Source organism: Colletotrichum higginsianum, chromosome 3, assembly GCF_001672515.1.
Source record: "Colletotrichum higginsianum IMI 349063 chromosome 3, whole genome shotgun sequence".
In the NCBI taxonomy this organism is placed as follows: Eukaryota; Fungi; Ascomycota; class Sordariomycetes; order Glomerellales; family Glomerellaceae; genus Colletotrichum; species Colletotrichum higginsianum.
This window is the reverse complement of record NC_030956.1, coordinates 3,431,955-3,448,294: the sequence shown is the minus strand read 5'-3', so window position 1 is coordinate 3,448,294 and position 16,340 is coordinate 3,431,955. Positions and strand designations below refer to the sequence as shown.

At 53.5% G+C, this 16,340-nt stretch overlaps 6 protein-coding genes across 6 annotated transcripts; 4 read left to right on the top strand and 2 right to left on the bottom strand.

The window, feature by feature from the left end:
* Positions 1-2,124: 2,124 nt before the first annotated feature.
* On the top strand, positions 2,125-6,275 carry CH63R_04565 (Histidine kinase; the record flags this gene model as incomplete). Its single annotated transcript, XM_018299540.1, has 3 exons — positions 2,125-2,519; positions 2,609-5,563; positions 5,618-6,275. The coding sequence occupies 3 exons, from the start codon at positions 2,125-2,127 to the stop codon at positions 6,273-6,275; spliced, it is 4,008 nt and encodes a 1,335-aa protein (XP_018160786.1).
* A 982-nt stretch (positions 6,276-7,257) lies between these two features.
* CH63R_04564 (Retinol dehydrogenase) lies at positions 7,258-8,175 on the top strand (the record flags this gene model as incomplete). The annotated part of the gene is made up of 1 exon (XM_018299539.1): positions 7,258-8,175. The coding sequence occupies one exon, from the start codon at positions 7,258-7,260 to the stop codon at positions 8,173-8,175; it is 918 nt and encodes a 305-aa protein (XP_018160785.1).
* Positions 8,176-9,270: 1,095 nt separating this feature from the next.
* On the bottom strand, positions 9,271-10,020 carry CH63R_04563 (putative Glutathione s-transferase; the record flags this gene model as incomplete). Its single annotated transcript, XM_018299538.1, has 1 exon — positions 9,271-10,020. The coding sequence occupies one exon, from the start codon at positions 10,018-10,020 to the stop codon at positions 9,271-9,273; it is 750 nt and encodes a 249-aa protein (XP_018160784.1).
* Positions 10,021-10,431: 411 nt separating this feature from the next.
* On the top strand, positions 10,432-10,944 carry CH63R_04562 (RNA polymerase II transcription mediator; the record flags this gene model as incomplete). Its single annotated transcript, XM_018299537.1, has 3 exons — positions 10,432-10,449; positions 10,506-10,620; positions 10,685-10,944. The coding sequence occupies 3 exons, from the start codon at positions 10,432-10,434 to the stop codon at positions 10,942-10,944; spliced, it is 393 nt and encodes a 130-aa protein (XP_018160783.1).
* A 271-nt stretch (positions 10,945-11,215) lies between these two features.
* CH63R_04561 (Pyrimidine 5'-nucleotidase) lies at positions 11,216-12,293 on the bottom strand (the record flags this gene model as incomplete). Its single annotated transcript, XM_018299536.1, has 4 exons — positions 11,216-11,385; positions 11,441-11,902; positions 11,959-11,987; positions 12,046-12,293. The coding sequence occupies 4 exons, from the start codon at positions 12,291-12,293 to the stop codon at positions 11,216-11,218; spliced, it is 909 nt and encodes a 302-aa protein (XP_018160782.1).
* Positions 12,294-12,954: 661 nt separating this feature from the next.
* CH63R_04560 (uncharacterized protein) lies at positions 12,955-15,648 on the top strand (the record flags this gene model as incomplete). Its single annotated transcript, XM_018299535.1, has 1 exon — positions 12,955-15,648. The coding sequence occupies one exon, from the start codon at positions 12,955-12,957 to the stop codon at positions 15,646-15,648; it is 2,694 nt and encodes an 897-aa protein (XP_018160781.1).
* Between the last annotated feature and the right edge of the window lie 692 nt (positions 15,649-16,340).

Sequence of the window (16,340 nt, the reverse complement as noted above, 5' to 3'; positions counted from 1 at the left end):
CGGTGTTTATTTGCTTTGGGACCAGGATGATTGGTAGGCGGACAGGGTTAGATAGCTGCATGCAGATTCATCTTGACTGTTAAAGGGCGTGTGCTTGCACATTTCAGGTCGTGAGGGAAGCGGAGTCGGGTGGCATCGTTGAGTGAGCCCCTCATGGACGTCGTTTTCTCAACGCATGTACGCTCGAATAGGGCACAGAGACCCTGGTCATCACGATCAATTAACGGAGCATCATCTTTCCGCGGCCGCTTTTTCCTGTACATATGCATGTGTTTGCCATGCCTGCGGCACCTCGTGTGCTGTAGCTCATCATTACGTGCCTGAGGGCTTAATGGTCCCACCAAGGGGCATCCTTCGGGGCTTGAACACCGTCTTATGGTTACTTGTGATCCCTAAATCCCGTCATCACTAGCAGAACAGAAAGGGGTCAAGGGTTGAATGCTTCGCCAGTTCACACCCGTCTTTCAGTTGGCCTCTTGACAACGTACCGCATCATAGCCCCTCAGAGCGGCATAGGAAAATGAATATGGGTATGGTCGTTTGTTAACTTCCTCTGTTGCGGTATACCTGCGTTGGGATATATGCCTGGGCTCGGTGAACTCGGTGAATTCATCTTTTTAAACACAGGCTTCGTCCAGTCTCCGTTTGGAGATGCATGGTGTTTTTACTTGGTCTTCAAAGGCTAGGCAGGCATTGGAGCACGATCTTGTTTGCTAAACCTGATAACGAATCTCTTAACCCCGAGTAGCATATCGAGACACTCCCCACCCCCACCCCCCTCAAGCCGTTCTTTTTGTAGTAAAATATGTATAATCCCGAGATTCTATTCTCCTGATTCAACGTGGCCGACGAGAGCAATCAGCATGTTGATGGGAGAGGCGACAATCGCTGGATAGCATCGACGGTCCTGAGTGTGGTCAAATATGGAGTAAACGTCAGCATTAGGTCACAAAAAGAGAATAGTTACACCGTCTATGCTCGCTCGACCACATTGATGGAGGATACCCTTGTGGTGCTGGTGGTGTCTATGGAAATGGATACAGGCCAGGCCAGGCCAGCGGCCGTATCGAAGATTGTCAAACGGTGAACCCGCGTAGGACGACCCTCAAGACATTGGCAGGTTATATTTTGGCTTTGAGTTTCATGGCTCGCGAAAGGGTTCTCGGCGAGGCCTCGACCTTTCAGGCTCCATGCCCCATCTCTCTTATTCCGAAATTTGCCTTTCAGGCCAGGCGGGCAGGTCAGTATTGGCCCGGATGAATGGGACAACGTTTGGACGCGAAATGATTCCCTGCGTTTTCCATGACTTGGCCGAAGTCAAAAGCTTGTGCTCGTAATGATGGCCGCCGGGGCTTCCGTCCGAGGAACCTTACACTTGCATACCTGCCCACGTAGGTAGCTATAGAAGACACGTGCTATGACGCGGCCGCCTTGATCCGATACAGCCAACTTGGCTACCTAGTCGTTTCTCGACTGACGCCGGACACTCTGCCCCCTCTTCTGTCAAGGCCACCGCGCATTATCATCTCTGTCCACCATGCCTTGATTTTTCCTGTACAGCGAGACGTCTGAAACATAGGTACGTACTCAAGAGACCGAGTTGTTGGCAGCTCCACCATCGATGTCGACAGTACTCCGGAATCCCCTCCGGAGATACCAGCATTGCCACCACTGCCACAACTTTATCATAATATGGGGTTGTGCCTTTCATATTCTACAGGCGTGTGTGCGGTGCATGGTAGACATGGTTGGCGCAGCTGAACCCGAGTCACGCATCTTACGCAGTTGGTTCAGGCGCCGATGATTGGCCACAAGCAACTGTCGAACTCACGGAGCCGCCTCCGGAGGGCGAGAATTGGCTAGTATTCATCCAAGCCGCCGATGACGAACCCGAGGTTGTCAAACCCCCTTTTTGAAGGACCCTTTGGGCCCACCCAATGGCGTGGGCAGGCCAGGTCTACCATGAGGAAGATTTAGAATGGGCGCTTCCATCGGAGTCCTCGTGTCTCCCTCCGCGGCCCTGACGCCGGTCTGCCCGGGTTCGGCCCATGCTCTCCCACGCCATGTTCTGGCCCAAAGTCGCACGTTGGCAGGGTTCCGGCTCGATGCAGCACTCGATTGAAGATGGGGTTTTGGCTCCCGGAATCTGTGTTTTCGGGGTTTCGATTTGGGTACTGGGTTCCGATCCGTCGCGGTCTGGCCAGCTGCTCGAATGCTCCCCCCATCGCGAATCCACACCTTGCAGATTCCTCGCCAAAGCACTTTCTTCACAATACAGTTTTCTCTATTGATAAAAGGTCAGTGCTATCCGATGGCATTGGAAGGACACACTCAAGGGTCCATTTTTCGCGCCCGCATATGGGATTCATCGCCACTGCCCAGCTAGGACCTCACCGTTCATCGTTGCAAGTTCCATACGAACTCACTCAACCGGCCATGGCTGCCACCGAAAAAAAGACACCCAACCATGTTCCTGATCGATCGAAAGCAGAGCTTGTTCGCCAGAGGGAGGTTTTTAAGTAAGCTTCCACAAGTCGCTTTGATATCCATACCTGTCCATGATTGTCGATGAGTTCTGATATGCAGTGCTAATCGCAACTGAGCGCAGATATGCCTCGTCCTTTCTTCCCAGCGTTGCTGTACAGGATGGCAATGGTCAAGATTCACTCAGGCCACGAATTGCATCCAGCAACACGACTTTGACAGCCTTTTCTCAACTCTGTGCCTACCAGACGGGTACAGCTCGCTCCTTTATCTCACTCTTCGATGAGACGTATCAATATGTTGTTGCCGAAGCGACCCCGGCACTACCCCTCGTCCCCAGAATACCGCATGAAGACCTCTTATTCTGTGGCGATGCTTTCCCTCGTTGTTACGGAGCATGCGAGAGTGCTCTGTTCCAACCAAATGAGACACGCGGCGGCTCCAGTGGTGGTCTTTCCGACATTCCCGTTGTCGTCGTCCCCAATCTCGGGGTCGATGCGCATCTCAATATTCACTCAAAACCCTGTGTCATTGGCGACACAAAGAAGCCAAGGCGCTTCTATGCGTCAGCTCCTATCCAGACCGCCAAGGGAATCAACATTGGTATCGTTTGTGTCATGAATCCTCAGCCCATTGACAATTGGTCCGAGGCTCAAAGCCGAATATTGCGAAATATATCGTCCTCCATTATGCGCTACCTCGAAGGGAATCGGACCAGTGCTCATTTTCGTAGCGAACGGATGAACAAGGGAATCTCTGCTTTCATGGAGGAGAGCTTCAGCCTGGCTGGAAGCCACTTGAGCCCCAAGGCTGCTGATCTGGCGAATCCATTTTTGCCTGGCGAAGCTTTCGATAGTGTCTTGGACGAACCCCGTGGCAGACAGAGTGCTCCTTCGCTATCCCGAACCCCCTCTTCATCGGACTCGGACGGCACTCAACCAACGCCAATTTCCGAGTCTGACGGCAGCCAAAGTACGGGCTCTGTGGCACCGGTGGCAAAGCCGGGGAGCCCAGCCCCGACGAGTCAGCCCGCCGCCATCTCGGCCTCCGAGGCTCAGTCGGGGCCATCGTGCAAGACCACAAACAATCTCATCTTTTCCAACGCGGCTGAGAAGATTCGTCAAGCCACGGACACGGAAGGATGTCTCTTTCTCGATGCTGCTCCTGCGAGTTTTGGTGCTCTCAGAAGCCCCCTGATTGAGGATCCAGTCAGGCCGGTGCTGGATGGATCCTCCGCCAGCAGCGACGACGGTACAGACTCGTCTTCTGGTTCTACAAAACGGCTGCCGGCTCGCGTTCTTGGGTTCTCGACCTCCGAAGGTGATGGAGTTGATGGGTATGAGCACATTACACGCCATGCAGCTGTGGCGGAGAAGCTCCTCGGAAACCTTGTCAGACGCTACCCCAAGGGCAAGTTGTTCACCTTCCATGCGGCATACGACCTCAATCCCACCGACTCGTCGGAGGAGGAACGACTAAGACACCTCTCGACACTCCAAGACAGCTTGTGTCCGGATCGCAGCTTGCTGGGGCGTCAGCGCCAGAGACCCCATGTCAAGGCCTGGGCGAGGCAAAATGAAGGCAGAGACATTCTGCGCATCTTCCCAGGGGCTCGCAGCGTCGCCTTTGTGCCTGTTTGGGACCCGAGGAAGAACCGCTGGTTCGCTGGCGGGTTTATCTACAGCCGCCAGCCAACGCGCACCTTCACAGTAGAGGGAGAGCTTAGCTATCTGCGCGTCTTCAGTATCCTGGCCGTGTCGGAATCCTTGCGTAGCGAGCTCATACTGGACGAGAAGTCCAAGTTTGACGCTTTGAGCTGCATGTCTCACGAGTTGCGATCGCCGCTTCATGGGATCATTCTCGGCGTCGAGCTTCTTACCGACACCGACCTGAGTGCTGACCAGAGGGACATAGTCCATACTCTCGAGGCATGCGGGAGAACTCTCGGCGATACTTTCGATCATCTTCTCGACTACGCCAAGGTCAACAATTTCCAAACCACAAGAAGACCAGTCCATAGAGGCATTCGACAAGGCAAGCCGCAGTCTCTCGAGATCGGCATGATGACGCTTAGATCCAATGTGCAGATTGACCTGCTTGCTGAAGAGGTAATGGACAGCATATTCGCCGGCTTCACCCTCCAGCACCTGTCTATCGCTCGGCTCAAAACTCAAGACAGGACTCGAGATCCCAATGTCACCGCCGATCTATATCTCGACAGTTTGAGGGCAAAGGAGGATCTCAGTCTTAACCAATCTACCCAAGTCGCCGGAGTCGCCTTCAACGATGTCTTGGTTGTGTTCGATGTCGACCCCGAGTGTCTTTGGGTTTTTGACACCCAACCTGGCGCGATCCGCCGAATAATCATGAACCTCTTTGGCAACGCTTTGAAATACACGCAGCGCGGAATCATCAAAGTAGCTCTCAGTCAGAGAGCTCCCAAGAGAGAGGGCGCCAACCGGGAGCGACAAGTAACCATCACTGTTTCCGACACTGGCTCTGGAATTGGCGAGGACTTCTTGCAGCATCAGTTGTTTAGACCCTTTTCACAAGAGAATTCGCTAGCTCCCGGAACTGGCCTTGGGCTCAGTCTGGTCAAGCAGATGGCCTCCAAGCTTCGAGGTCGCATGTCGGTGCAGAGCCAAGTTGGTAGTGGAACATCGATCAGTGTGACACTACCGCTCTCCGTGCCCCCAAACGTTTCTACCAACGAAAAGCATCCGGCTGTAGATGACTCTTTTCATCAGCAGCGAATGGAGCTTTCGGGGTTGCGTATTCGCTTGCTTGGCTTCGACTGCGTCACGACATTAGTCAATGGCGAGAAACACGACAGCCATGCAAAGATTGGGGACATGTGCCGCAACTGGCTAGGGTTGGAAGTGCTCCCGAAGACCCCGGAGGCACACCATGCCGTCCCTGACTTTGTACTGGCGTCAGAAGATGCCTTGGAAGAATGGTCAACGGACCCGACTCTTTCCATGCTGCCATGTGTAGTTGTGTCGGCCAATGCGCTGGTCGCCTACCAACGTTCCAAACAACGGGACGAATACACAGGAATCACGGAATTCATTTCACAACCGTAAGACTCCGACAGAACCCCCTTATACCGGCCAGATTCACTAACTTCGACTAGCATTGGGCCCCGAAAACTCGCCAAAGTGGTCTTGCGGGCCTTTGATCGATGGTCAGCACTGCAAGCAGGGAGGATGAGCCCCGGAGTGGAACCGTCAACTTCAGAGATATCCCAGGCCATCATCGAGCCCAAGATAGACCACCATGGGCCGGAAACTCAGCCGACGAGCGCCTTAACGATACGGTCCTCGGCCTCAGACGACTCGGGCATTCAGGCACAGCCAATGCTGCAAGGCAAACCTGCGCCGCGACCGAAGATTTCGAAGACGCCTTCCATCCAGAATGTGGCTGTTCAGTTTCTACTGGTTGAGGACAACCCTATCAACCTCAAGATATTGTCCACCTACATGAGAAAGCTTGGGTTGGGGTTTAACACGGCTATCAACGGGCAGCAGGCCGTTGAAGCCTACAAGCGGAATCCCTCCGAGTGCAGGTATATCCTCACCGACGTTTCCATGCCAGTCATGGACGGCTTTGAGGCAACGAGACATATCAGGGCATACGAGAAAGCATCAGATCTGGCACCGGCGACTATTATTGCGCTGACGGGATTGGCATCGAGCGCATCTCAGAACGAGGCGTTTGGGAGCGGGATGGATTTGTTTCTCACGAAGCCAGTCAAGCTCAAGGAGCTGGGAGCTATCTTGAACTCACTCTAGGGGCCTGACCGGGTGAATCGTGGTTTGTTTGGCAGCGCACGCAACGTTACTTAGCAGGATGAGCGAGCACTAACCATCGGCAACCAACAGGATATGATGTGAACGCTTATTGCAGTTTGAGGGCTTCAAGTTTGAGGGCGCCACGGTCTCTGGAGAAGTCGAAGTACAGAACTCGACGCGGCACCAGAGGGCAAAGAGACGGTCAGAGATGAATTGCTGTCACCAGCTTATACCCATTCTTCTCATTAACCTCTCCGCGCTACATCGCAGCATCTGACGGGAAATGGAACCTGTCGCTGCTACGAATCAGTTTTGTTATTTGTTGTCTCAATACAGGTTGGTGATTTTTTTCTTATAACCCTCTGTAAAATTGATAGGTAGAGAACGTTTTCGACGAAGTAATATCTAGAGTCCTCGTCTTCGACCAATTGTTGTTTTCGCCGTAGAAACCACTCGCGTTACCTTTGACAGCCAACCCCTTCGTCGTGAATGCACACAACGCCAGTGCAGTGAAAGCACATCGAGGAGACATTGCAGGCTGTAACCTGAGAAACAATGTATGCAGATAAACTCATGGTCTTGACTTCTGCATTGTACCACTGCTACGTGGGTAACAGCGAGGGCCTGCGTATAATATATGTCGACGAATAACGTGCTGTTAGCATCGTAGCGGTACCATTGAGCTATGATAATTCATCCGGAGTTAAGAGATGCCAGGCCCGTAGCAGTAGCCCTTGAGATTTGTTAGTCTTTCCGGAGTTAACAATGCCAGGTCCATAGCATCAATGCCGAAGGGCTCCTGGAATGGGTGGTTTACAGCACAGCTTCAGAATGCTTCAGTCTCCGCTGCGGAGTTGCCATGATGGTCTGCTGTGTTGTCCGCAACTCCGCCTTGAACAAAGAGCAATCCGCATATATAAACCTCTTACAGGACTCGAACTCTGGCCTTATCTGTGGCAGTTCATCTTTCAAAATCGTAAACATGTCGTTCAACCCGGACAGAGATATACCCGACCTTTCAGGCAAAGTCATCCTCGTGACTGGAGGAAACGTCGGCCTGGGGAAGCAGACCATTCTACAGCTCAGCAAGCATAACCCGAAACATGTTTTTCTTGCAGCTCGTTCCGAGACCAAGTCAGTAGCCGCCATTGAGGAGATACGCAAGGTCGTGCCAAATGCGGCGCCCATCACCTATATCAACCTCGACCTCACGTCCTTTGACAGCATCAAACAGGCTGTCAAGGACTTCCACGCCCATTCGGAAAGTCTTCATATACTCGTCAACAACGCAGGCATCATGGCTACGCCGGCTGGCGTCACAAAGGAGGGCTATGAGATCCAGTTCGGCACCAATCACCTCGGCCATGCGCTGCTCACAAAGCTCCTTCTTCCAACTCTGAAGAAGACAGCTACGGCTAGTAGCCCGCCCCAGGACGTCCGCATTATCAATGTCGCCTCCTCCGCAGAGGCCTCCTCGCCCGCCACTGACACCTACAAATTCGACAAGCTCAAGACAGACATGGCCTCTACCTCGACAGTCACCCGCTATGGCGTTTCAAAGGTGGCCAATATACACCATGCCCGCGCCCTGTCTCGTCGCCATCCTGAGATTCGATCCATTTCTCTGCACCCTGGCGTTGTCAACACCAACCTTACCAATGGCGTAGTCGCCAGTTGGCCTATCATGAAACCTTTTATGTTCGTGTTCAAGTTGTTTTCTACCAGCGTGTGGAACGGCACGAAGAATCAGTTGTGGGCTGCTGTCAGTCCCGATGCCAGGTCGGGCGAGTTCTACTTTCCCGTTGGTGTTACGGGCAAGGGTTCCAAGCAGTCGAGAGACAAGGCTCTCGAGGAGGCACTCTGGAACTGGACCGAGAAGGAGCTTGAGGGGCATGTGTAAGGTGCTGTTGTAGGGATGTTGGTTATTCTATTGTGTGCAATGACAAAATCAGAGTTTTAGTTATGCGTTCGGTCAATGGTCCATGTTATCCCACTACAGCTAGGCAATATCACGCATGTGTAGGAAGCATTGATGCAAAATGGTTAACCTTGCGAATTCGAAGACAAGAATCGACAGCGACGACAACAGAAGACGCATTCGCTTCTCATTTATCTCCCGCTCAAAGTGCGGGATTGTTTCCCTTAGAGACAAGCGTTTCCCAGTTGTCACAGCTTTTGAACGGAGTGTTGGAGATTCATTTCATCTATCCAGATCCTTTAGTTCTGCCAACGTACAATACTTCTGCACGTGCAATAGATAACGAATGATTTCGCTTGTGTGTCTCGAATATTAGCTTGCGAAATTTCCTTAGTCGATATACTTCACAGCCAACCTCGACTTTCCATCAGGCACCGACCTGCCTTTGAGCTATCAGGACGCAACTGGGTTCATGCAGGTTGCTCCCTGCAGCTGTCTGTCTGGAACATGGCTTGATTACGCCTCGGGCATGGAACGATTTCGGGGTATCAAGTGAATTGAAAGGAAAAAGCCTTATATTTGACATGGTCATCTAATGGCCGGACCGGGAGACAAAGCTACAGATTTCGAAGGATGATACTGAACTGCCTTACAGACTCCTTATGAATGTAGTTGGAGGAGGTCAGGCTCTTGCCGAGACGTGAGGCAGAAAAGTTCCACAGTTGCCTACAACTACTAACAAACAAGGATTGGCCTTTGCTCCTTGGATCCAATAGTGCGGAGGGTGATGAAGGAGACTTTTAGATTACAGGAGAACATGATCAGGTATAGAGCGTAAAAATGAAACTGCATCTGCTGTTCAAAAAGGTAGACAAATGCGCTGGCCCAACGAGTGAAAGCGGAGAAGGAAACCTGAGATTCCAGACGCATAACTGGAAACTTACTCATTTGAGGCTGGTGCATTTGCCCGCGGCTTTAGCATTCATCAGACCACGAAGCAGCGTGGGTCACTTGAATTGACTGATGGGATTGTTGCTGGAATGCTCGTGGATAGATGGTCCTTCTCCGGCATAAAGCTCAAAGCCTAGACACGTCCGTCTTGGTAACACTGCCAACTCGCTTGCCGTTGTACGTCAAGACAATCTGCGACTTGTCGTCCCCAGTTTCGGCATGGCGCATGGTGACCCCAAGACCTCTTAGCCCCTCCTCCTCCGCCCGGTGGTTCCAAAGCATTTGCTGCACGAAACCGTCCCTGGAGCACGAAACAAAGCCCATGGGCCAGCGGCTCCGTCCCAAAGCCTCCCGAACCCCCTTGCTCGCGGTCTTCTCGCTGACCAGGAACGCGATGACGCCATCGCCGCGCCAGCCGACAGGAGCGCCGATGAAGGAGCCCTCCAGCTCCCGGACTAGCGAGGGGCCGATACGCTGAGTGCCTCCTTTGCATTGGAGGATTACTCTGATAGGTTTGGTCCGAGAGGGAATGCCCCATGTGCCGAGGAGGTCTATGCCGTTGTCCGAGGCTCCACCGACCCGGACGGCCTGGATGCCGTACTGGGAGAGTGTCAAGGAGACCGTGTACTCATAGTGGGTTCCGACATAGACAGTCGAAAACGTGTCGAGACCGGTGCGTTCTGCGTACGAAAGAAACGACGCGAGGTCGTGGTGGTGTGTTGTTGGAGGCTCAGGGTAAAGCAGTTCAAGGCGTTTTTTCCGACCCTGTCTTAGTGGTGGCCATGTTGAAATGAGATCTGAGTGGACCAAGGGGAGGAAGGTGAGTTGTGAGCAGCGGGGCCATTGCTGGAGTAAGGAGCGCCGTAAAGCGTGCATGCTTTTGTAAGGTAAAGGTTAAGATTGTAGAAGAAGATAATCAGTCGCTACATCTCATTGTTTATTCTGAACGAGTGTCGAAATTGCAAGCCGCGTTGCTAACTAACATCAGTTGAAGTTGAGATTAGGTAGGTACCTAGCGAGTTGAAGTACCTACCTACACGGACAGACATGTTGAAGTACGTACCTACCTATAGAGGTCGTTGGACAGTGCGTCGCAGCAAACTACAGTGGCCCGACGTGCTGCGGTATCTGGGCGGATCAGATCGTCGAACAGTAACCAACATTTCGACCAGCGAAACCACCACCACCGATCGCAGCCTTGTCTGTCACTCCACGGTCCAACGAATCGCTAGGCGGACGAAATCACCGCAGCTGGCGTGATGGGTGATAGACTCACTCAACTACAAGATGCTGTGGACCAGGCACGTCAACACTTGCCCCTCCCCCGAAATGGCATCTGCAATCGCTGACATCGTTTCCAGCTCGCCCAGCAGTTCGTCGCGAGCTTCCACTTTGTCCATCGACGTCATGATCTCGAGCTTCTCGGTCCCAATGATAAAATCAGAGAGGTCAAGCAAGATCCCGAACAGAAGGAAGGTACGCATAGCATCCGAATCCCGATGCGTTCGTCTGTACAATTTGCTGACAGACTGACACGTAGTCGACCCCCTCCCGCCCGATGAATTCAAGGACGGCCTGGCCGAACTGGCGCGCGACTTAATCATCAAAGAGCAGCAGATCGAAGTCCTCATATCCACCCTTCCGGGTTTGGACAGCAGCGAGGCCGATCAGGAGCGCTATATACGGGAATTGGAGGACGAGCTGAAGGTTGCCGAGGCGCAGAGGCAGGATGCGATCAAGGAGAAGGACCAGATCCTGGCAAAGCTCGACGAGGTAATCAGGAGCATTCGCCGGCCGTGAATTCAACAACACCATGGGTACAGAAGGGCTTTGTGCGACTGGGTGATTACATGGTGGTATTTTGGGCGTTAAAAGGGTAAAGAAAACGGGGGTATGTATAATGATATCTATGGATTCAACGATACCCAGTCCATCAAAATCAACGGTTCTACGTCTTCAGTCCCCCCCCCCCCCCCCCCCCCCCCTCTTCATGAATGTCTTTACGCTCTCTGCCACCTAGTCGTGTTCATCTATGGTCGTTCAGTCATTGTCTCTAGTCAGTGATGCGAGTCTAAACGTTTTTTGACTTGAAGAATTGAGGGAAGACGTCTCGGAGTTCCCTCAGGTGTCGGATCTGGTGCGCGGATGCTGGCGTTTGTGGCACTGGCAGATCCTCCTCTACTAGGTGTGCCACGTTCCAGCCATAGCCCTGGGCTTTCTGGCAGTTCAGATATGAATCGTCTAACACGTCAGTCAGGGCAGAGGTCGGCAAACGGTGGCCGTGCTATCCACATACCAACAAAGTAGCAATCCTCCATCTTCTCGACGCCCGCCTCCCGCATGGCTCTCAGGTACATCTCCTTGGCAGGTTTGCAGACCAGTGGCTGCTGTCCGTAGTCGCAGAACGTCAGGCCGTCGAACAGGTCCTCGATACCCAGCAGCTTCAACACGCGCTTGGCGTGGTTAACGTAGGCGTTGGTCAGAAGCCACATGGTGCACTTGCTCTTGTCGACATCCTCAAGAAGTTGCCGCAGCTTGGGGTTGGGCTTTAGAATGTCTTCGAGGGGCAGCGCGTCGTCGACCTTGGAGTTGTACTCCAGAGGGTCAATCTGGTGGTGCCGTACGAGGCCCTCGATAGCGAGCCCGTAATTGGTGTAATACTCCTTATGCAGCTTGACCGCGTCTTCCCAGGAGAGGGAAAGATGCTTCGCGAAGTACTCGTCAATCAGCTGTGCCATGTGGTCTTGGACCCTTGAGCCTGGCCGAGTGAGTTTAGCTTCGAAGCGCCTGGGATTTTATCTTCGCAGTACTCACTTCTGGGGTACAGGCAGTTGTCAATGTCACTTTACGAATATCAGCTCATTTGATCCTGACTATAGTGCTTTGTAGTTGTCGACTCACAAGAAAAGCACTGGCTTGGGAGTCAACACTCCATTCGCCTGGGGTTTGATGGGATCCATGGATGATATCGAGGAGTATAATCGGCTGGGTGGGTACTGAAAGGAAGGACGCAACAGCAAAGCAGGCCTGGTAGGCTCGGGTGCGCGATTAGATGTAAAATATTTGGTGTTGTGTGAACAGAACGACCCGGGAGGCCGAATGGGCGAGGAGAGGCTTCTGGATATGCGAGGTGGGAGTCTGGCCGGCATGAAGCAGACGGAAACAGTTGGACGGGAACTCAGCAGCACTTCAATGCTCCTGTTTCTAGGACTTAGGAGACAGTTGCCCTTGTTGTTGGCTTACAAATGCAGCTTGAGACTTTGCGAGGCTGTTGGGAGGTTTTGCACGATAGTTTGGCTGAGAGGGTCCTGTGGTTGACTCACGCCGAAAAGGTGATACGTACACGACAGATATGTTGCTCTTCCAGGTCGGTAATCAAGTACAGGGAGCTGTTCCCAGCAGATTAATACCTAGGTAGGCCAACAATGCTGAGAGAGAGCGAAGGCGCCAGGGCTGTGTGCACGGTCCATGTGTCTCATTGATGCATCGTCCCGCCCCTTTAAGAACATATCGCCGTAAGAAAGTCAGTCAATCGTGGGTTCAACGACCTATGCAGGCAGACCTCGACCGCCTTGTCTCTTCACTCCATCACATTCGCCATTCCACCTCCTTTTCTTCTCCTTCCACAGCACTGCAGGAAACACCACCCTTCCAAGGATTGCAACATTGCTGGTTGATTCAACAGTGTAGGCTTTACTATATTTAGGGTTCCTGTTTCTCTGCTTGGGTTTCCTTCTCTTCTTTTGCGCGTACTTGTTTGATTGCCAATCTCTGCTGCAGAGGATTTCCTCGCGCAGAGTGCCCATCACTATGGCTCAAGGCCAGCTTGCATCCGTACCGCCAATGGCAAATGGGGCATCGCTGGGTATCTCCAAGGATGATCTTCATCATCTTCAGCAGTACGAGAAAATCGTGCAGTTTCGCGATGCAATCCTTACTGGGTCGCATCCCAAGATCAAGGTGCCAAACCCGCCGGCACCAAACGCATCTGCCACTGCAGTAACAGCACCTTCAAATCCTTCTACGCCAGCAAAAGAAGCAACTGGAAACGCAGCGCCGGGATACCAAGCCGGAATTGTGCAGACGTTCGCGTCCAACACGCAACAACACGCGTCTCTTCCTGGCCTGGGAAACCCACCTCCTGCTAATGCGAACTTGCCAGCAAGACCTTTCGTGGGTGTTGGCAACACAGAGATCAATCCCATCTTCCTTCAGAAATCTGATGACTTGATCAAGGCCGAGATCCAGCTTCAGAGGCAACGTCTTGAGCGGGCGCTGCGCGACGAAGTTGATCAACGTCGGGCTTCCATGAAGGCCTGGGCGCAGTCGGAGCCTCTCGCCGACTTCGACCTCTCCGATGTCTTGTCCAAGGCTCTGACTCTGGTCCAGGCTGCTGCTTCTTCGTCTACCACTGCCAAACTGGCTACTGCTGCTGCTGCTGCTAACACTTCAGCTGCAAGTGACTCTTTTGATGAGAACTCTTACTACTCTTCCCAACACAACTCGCCCGATTCCTCGCTCCGCAGTCCTCGCGCTGGTAACGACTCCGATGCTGCAGCCCAGACATACATGTCGTCTGCCGCCAATCAGCCACTCGAGGGCCAGGCGCAAGTCCAAGCAAACCGTACAGCTCAAGCGGGCCAGCCTCCTTCGCTTCCCCATGCGTCTGCTACTCATCCGCAACAGGGCCAAGCTTCGAACTCTACCCCATCCCATACACGATCGGCCCCTTTCAGAATCGACGCCGCGCTTGAATACTCTAGAAACCCGTCGGTAGGGACGACGCAGAGAACTGAAGGAGGTGACAACACCAGAGTGTCTACATCAGGAGGTGGGAGCGGAAATGCCAGTCGATCTGAGGAGTCAGGTGGTATGGACCTTGACGGCAGTGCTGATAGATCTGTTCCCGCAGCAGGTCAACAGCAACTTAGGGAGTCTATGCTTGCCCGCCAACCTTCGCCTCTGATCCAAGTTCGCGCCCCGAACATATCCCTCTTGGCGCCCCAGCCTTCCCATGTCTCGCCTCTGGCAATGGCCGGGGGCTCTGCAGTCGATGCCCAGGGTCTGAGCATCCCCCAAGGAACCACCGCTCAAGTGGCAGCATTGCGGAATGAACCCAATACCGTTTCCAGTCCAGATAGTTCGCCGCAAGGTGGACGAAATGGGGAGAAACGGAAGAGCAGGAAAAAGAAGAACAACAACAATAACGCGAACAACAAGAGGTCAGCCAGGCAAGCGCCAGAAGAGTCTTACATCAAGCCGGAGCCGCGCTCGCCTTCCCCTATAAGCGCACCGTCTTTCATTCGACCGCAGAAGCGACAGAGAAGACAAGCAGACGAGGAGCCTCGCTACGCCCAGCCTGAACGTCAATCTTCTCGTCCTTATCGAGAGGATGGCGCTGTGCTGGCGTATGAGCCTCAGGAGTATCGCCCACGACCGGTGAGCCAAGCCGTGACGACTGGCGACTATGGGTACGGAAGGGAATACGTGGAGGAACCGCGCGTCGCAAGTGGCGCTGAATATGTCCGACGAGTACAGTCGCCAGGTGTTTACGCCATTCGCACTACTCCGAGTGAGATATACGCAACTTCCCCAGCAGCCAGTGTCGATCGATACGGTAGGGAGCCTACGCGGTATTATCGCGATGGCTACGAAGTGACGCGCATGAGTGCTCGTCCTATGGCAGATCGCGCGAGATCCCGCTCGCCCGTTATGAGGGAAAGAGAAAGAGCATCCCCTTTGATGGGACCGCCGAAAGCGCCGCCTGCAAGAGTCGTAGTTGATCCTACCACCGGTCGGCGATACTACGAGCCGGCAAGCGTTATTCGACAGTCGGTCGCGCCGCCACCGCTCCGGCCTGGCGAACCTGAGATCATCTATGAGAGAGCACTGATGCGATCCGAGTCCAGGCGACCCGGGCCCGACCCTCGGGACGATGACGTGCTCTATCAGCGAACTTCTCCTATCTACGCGGCGCCGCGCAGAGTCGTCACTCAGCCCGAGTACACTGTGCCGGACCCTCAGCGCGTATACAGACAACGGGAGTACTCAACTAGGCCAATGGCACCTTCGGGTGAAGAATATCTCCCTGCGATAGGTACATTGGAGCAGCGAAGAATGATCGACGACCCCCCACGGGAGTACATGATGCGGGCGACCACAGCTCGACCGACAGAAACAGTGCGGTACGAGCCCCCGCGGGAATACGGAAGAGTGCAGAGTGTGAGACCGGAACAGATGCCTATCCAGGACTACGCATCGGTTCCGATGCACTCCGAAGTTCGTCGAGAGGTCATCCAGCCGGGTCCTCGGTCTTACAGCGTGAGGCCAGCAGAGCCTCAGGTGTTACGCCAGGAGTACAGCGTGCGGCCGGTAGAGCAGCATTATTATGGACAGCCGGTTCCGGCTCGCCCTGAGCCGGAGGTGTCCTACATTGAACGGCCAAGAGTGGCCGCGCAGGAGATGTACTATGCTGAAGAGGCCCCACGCCCGGTGTATCGTTGAACGAGGGACGACTTGACACTAGTGAATGGAGCAGGTCGGTGTACGAGACAAAGCTTAGGCCCTCTCGGGAGTCGGAACAGCGGATTGCATCGGACGGAGTCTGGGACGCCAAAAAACAGAAAACTAGTTTGTCAAGACGTGGGAAGGGAAAAGTTTTTTTCAATTTTTTTCACTCCCTATGAGACGGAGTTTGGGGTATGATACATGGTGGATGGGACACTGCTGTAAAACTACTTAGGTGGCGGATGCATCCAGCACATCGCTTTGTGCGACGTGTGACATTGCTAGTCGAACATTATGATCGCAGAAAGACCCGACCCGAGTGACGTGCACTAGAAGGTAAGTGAGCTACCTAATGAAAACACCGCCGAATTACTGTTTCTTGAGGCGTTGAGCCAGGCAAACCACGCCCATGGGAAGGTTACGGTCCTAAGGGGGCAATGGTCTAGAAAGGCGGAACCTGCGGCGTCTTTAACCCCGCGACGAGACTTCTGCTCGAACCAGAACCCTGTTTGTAAGAGCGAGGAAGGGTGAGAGAAGCGGGAGGACATGATACACGATTGAGTTTTGCCCCCGTTCAGGAGGAGAGTTGGCCCAAGGGAGGGCGCCCGCCGTCAACTTTAAATGCACATGCACAGACTCGATTCTCAAAGCGCGCCGCCGTCTGTTAGCTACGGATATCAGGGGAGGAC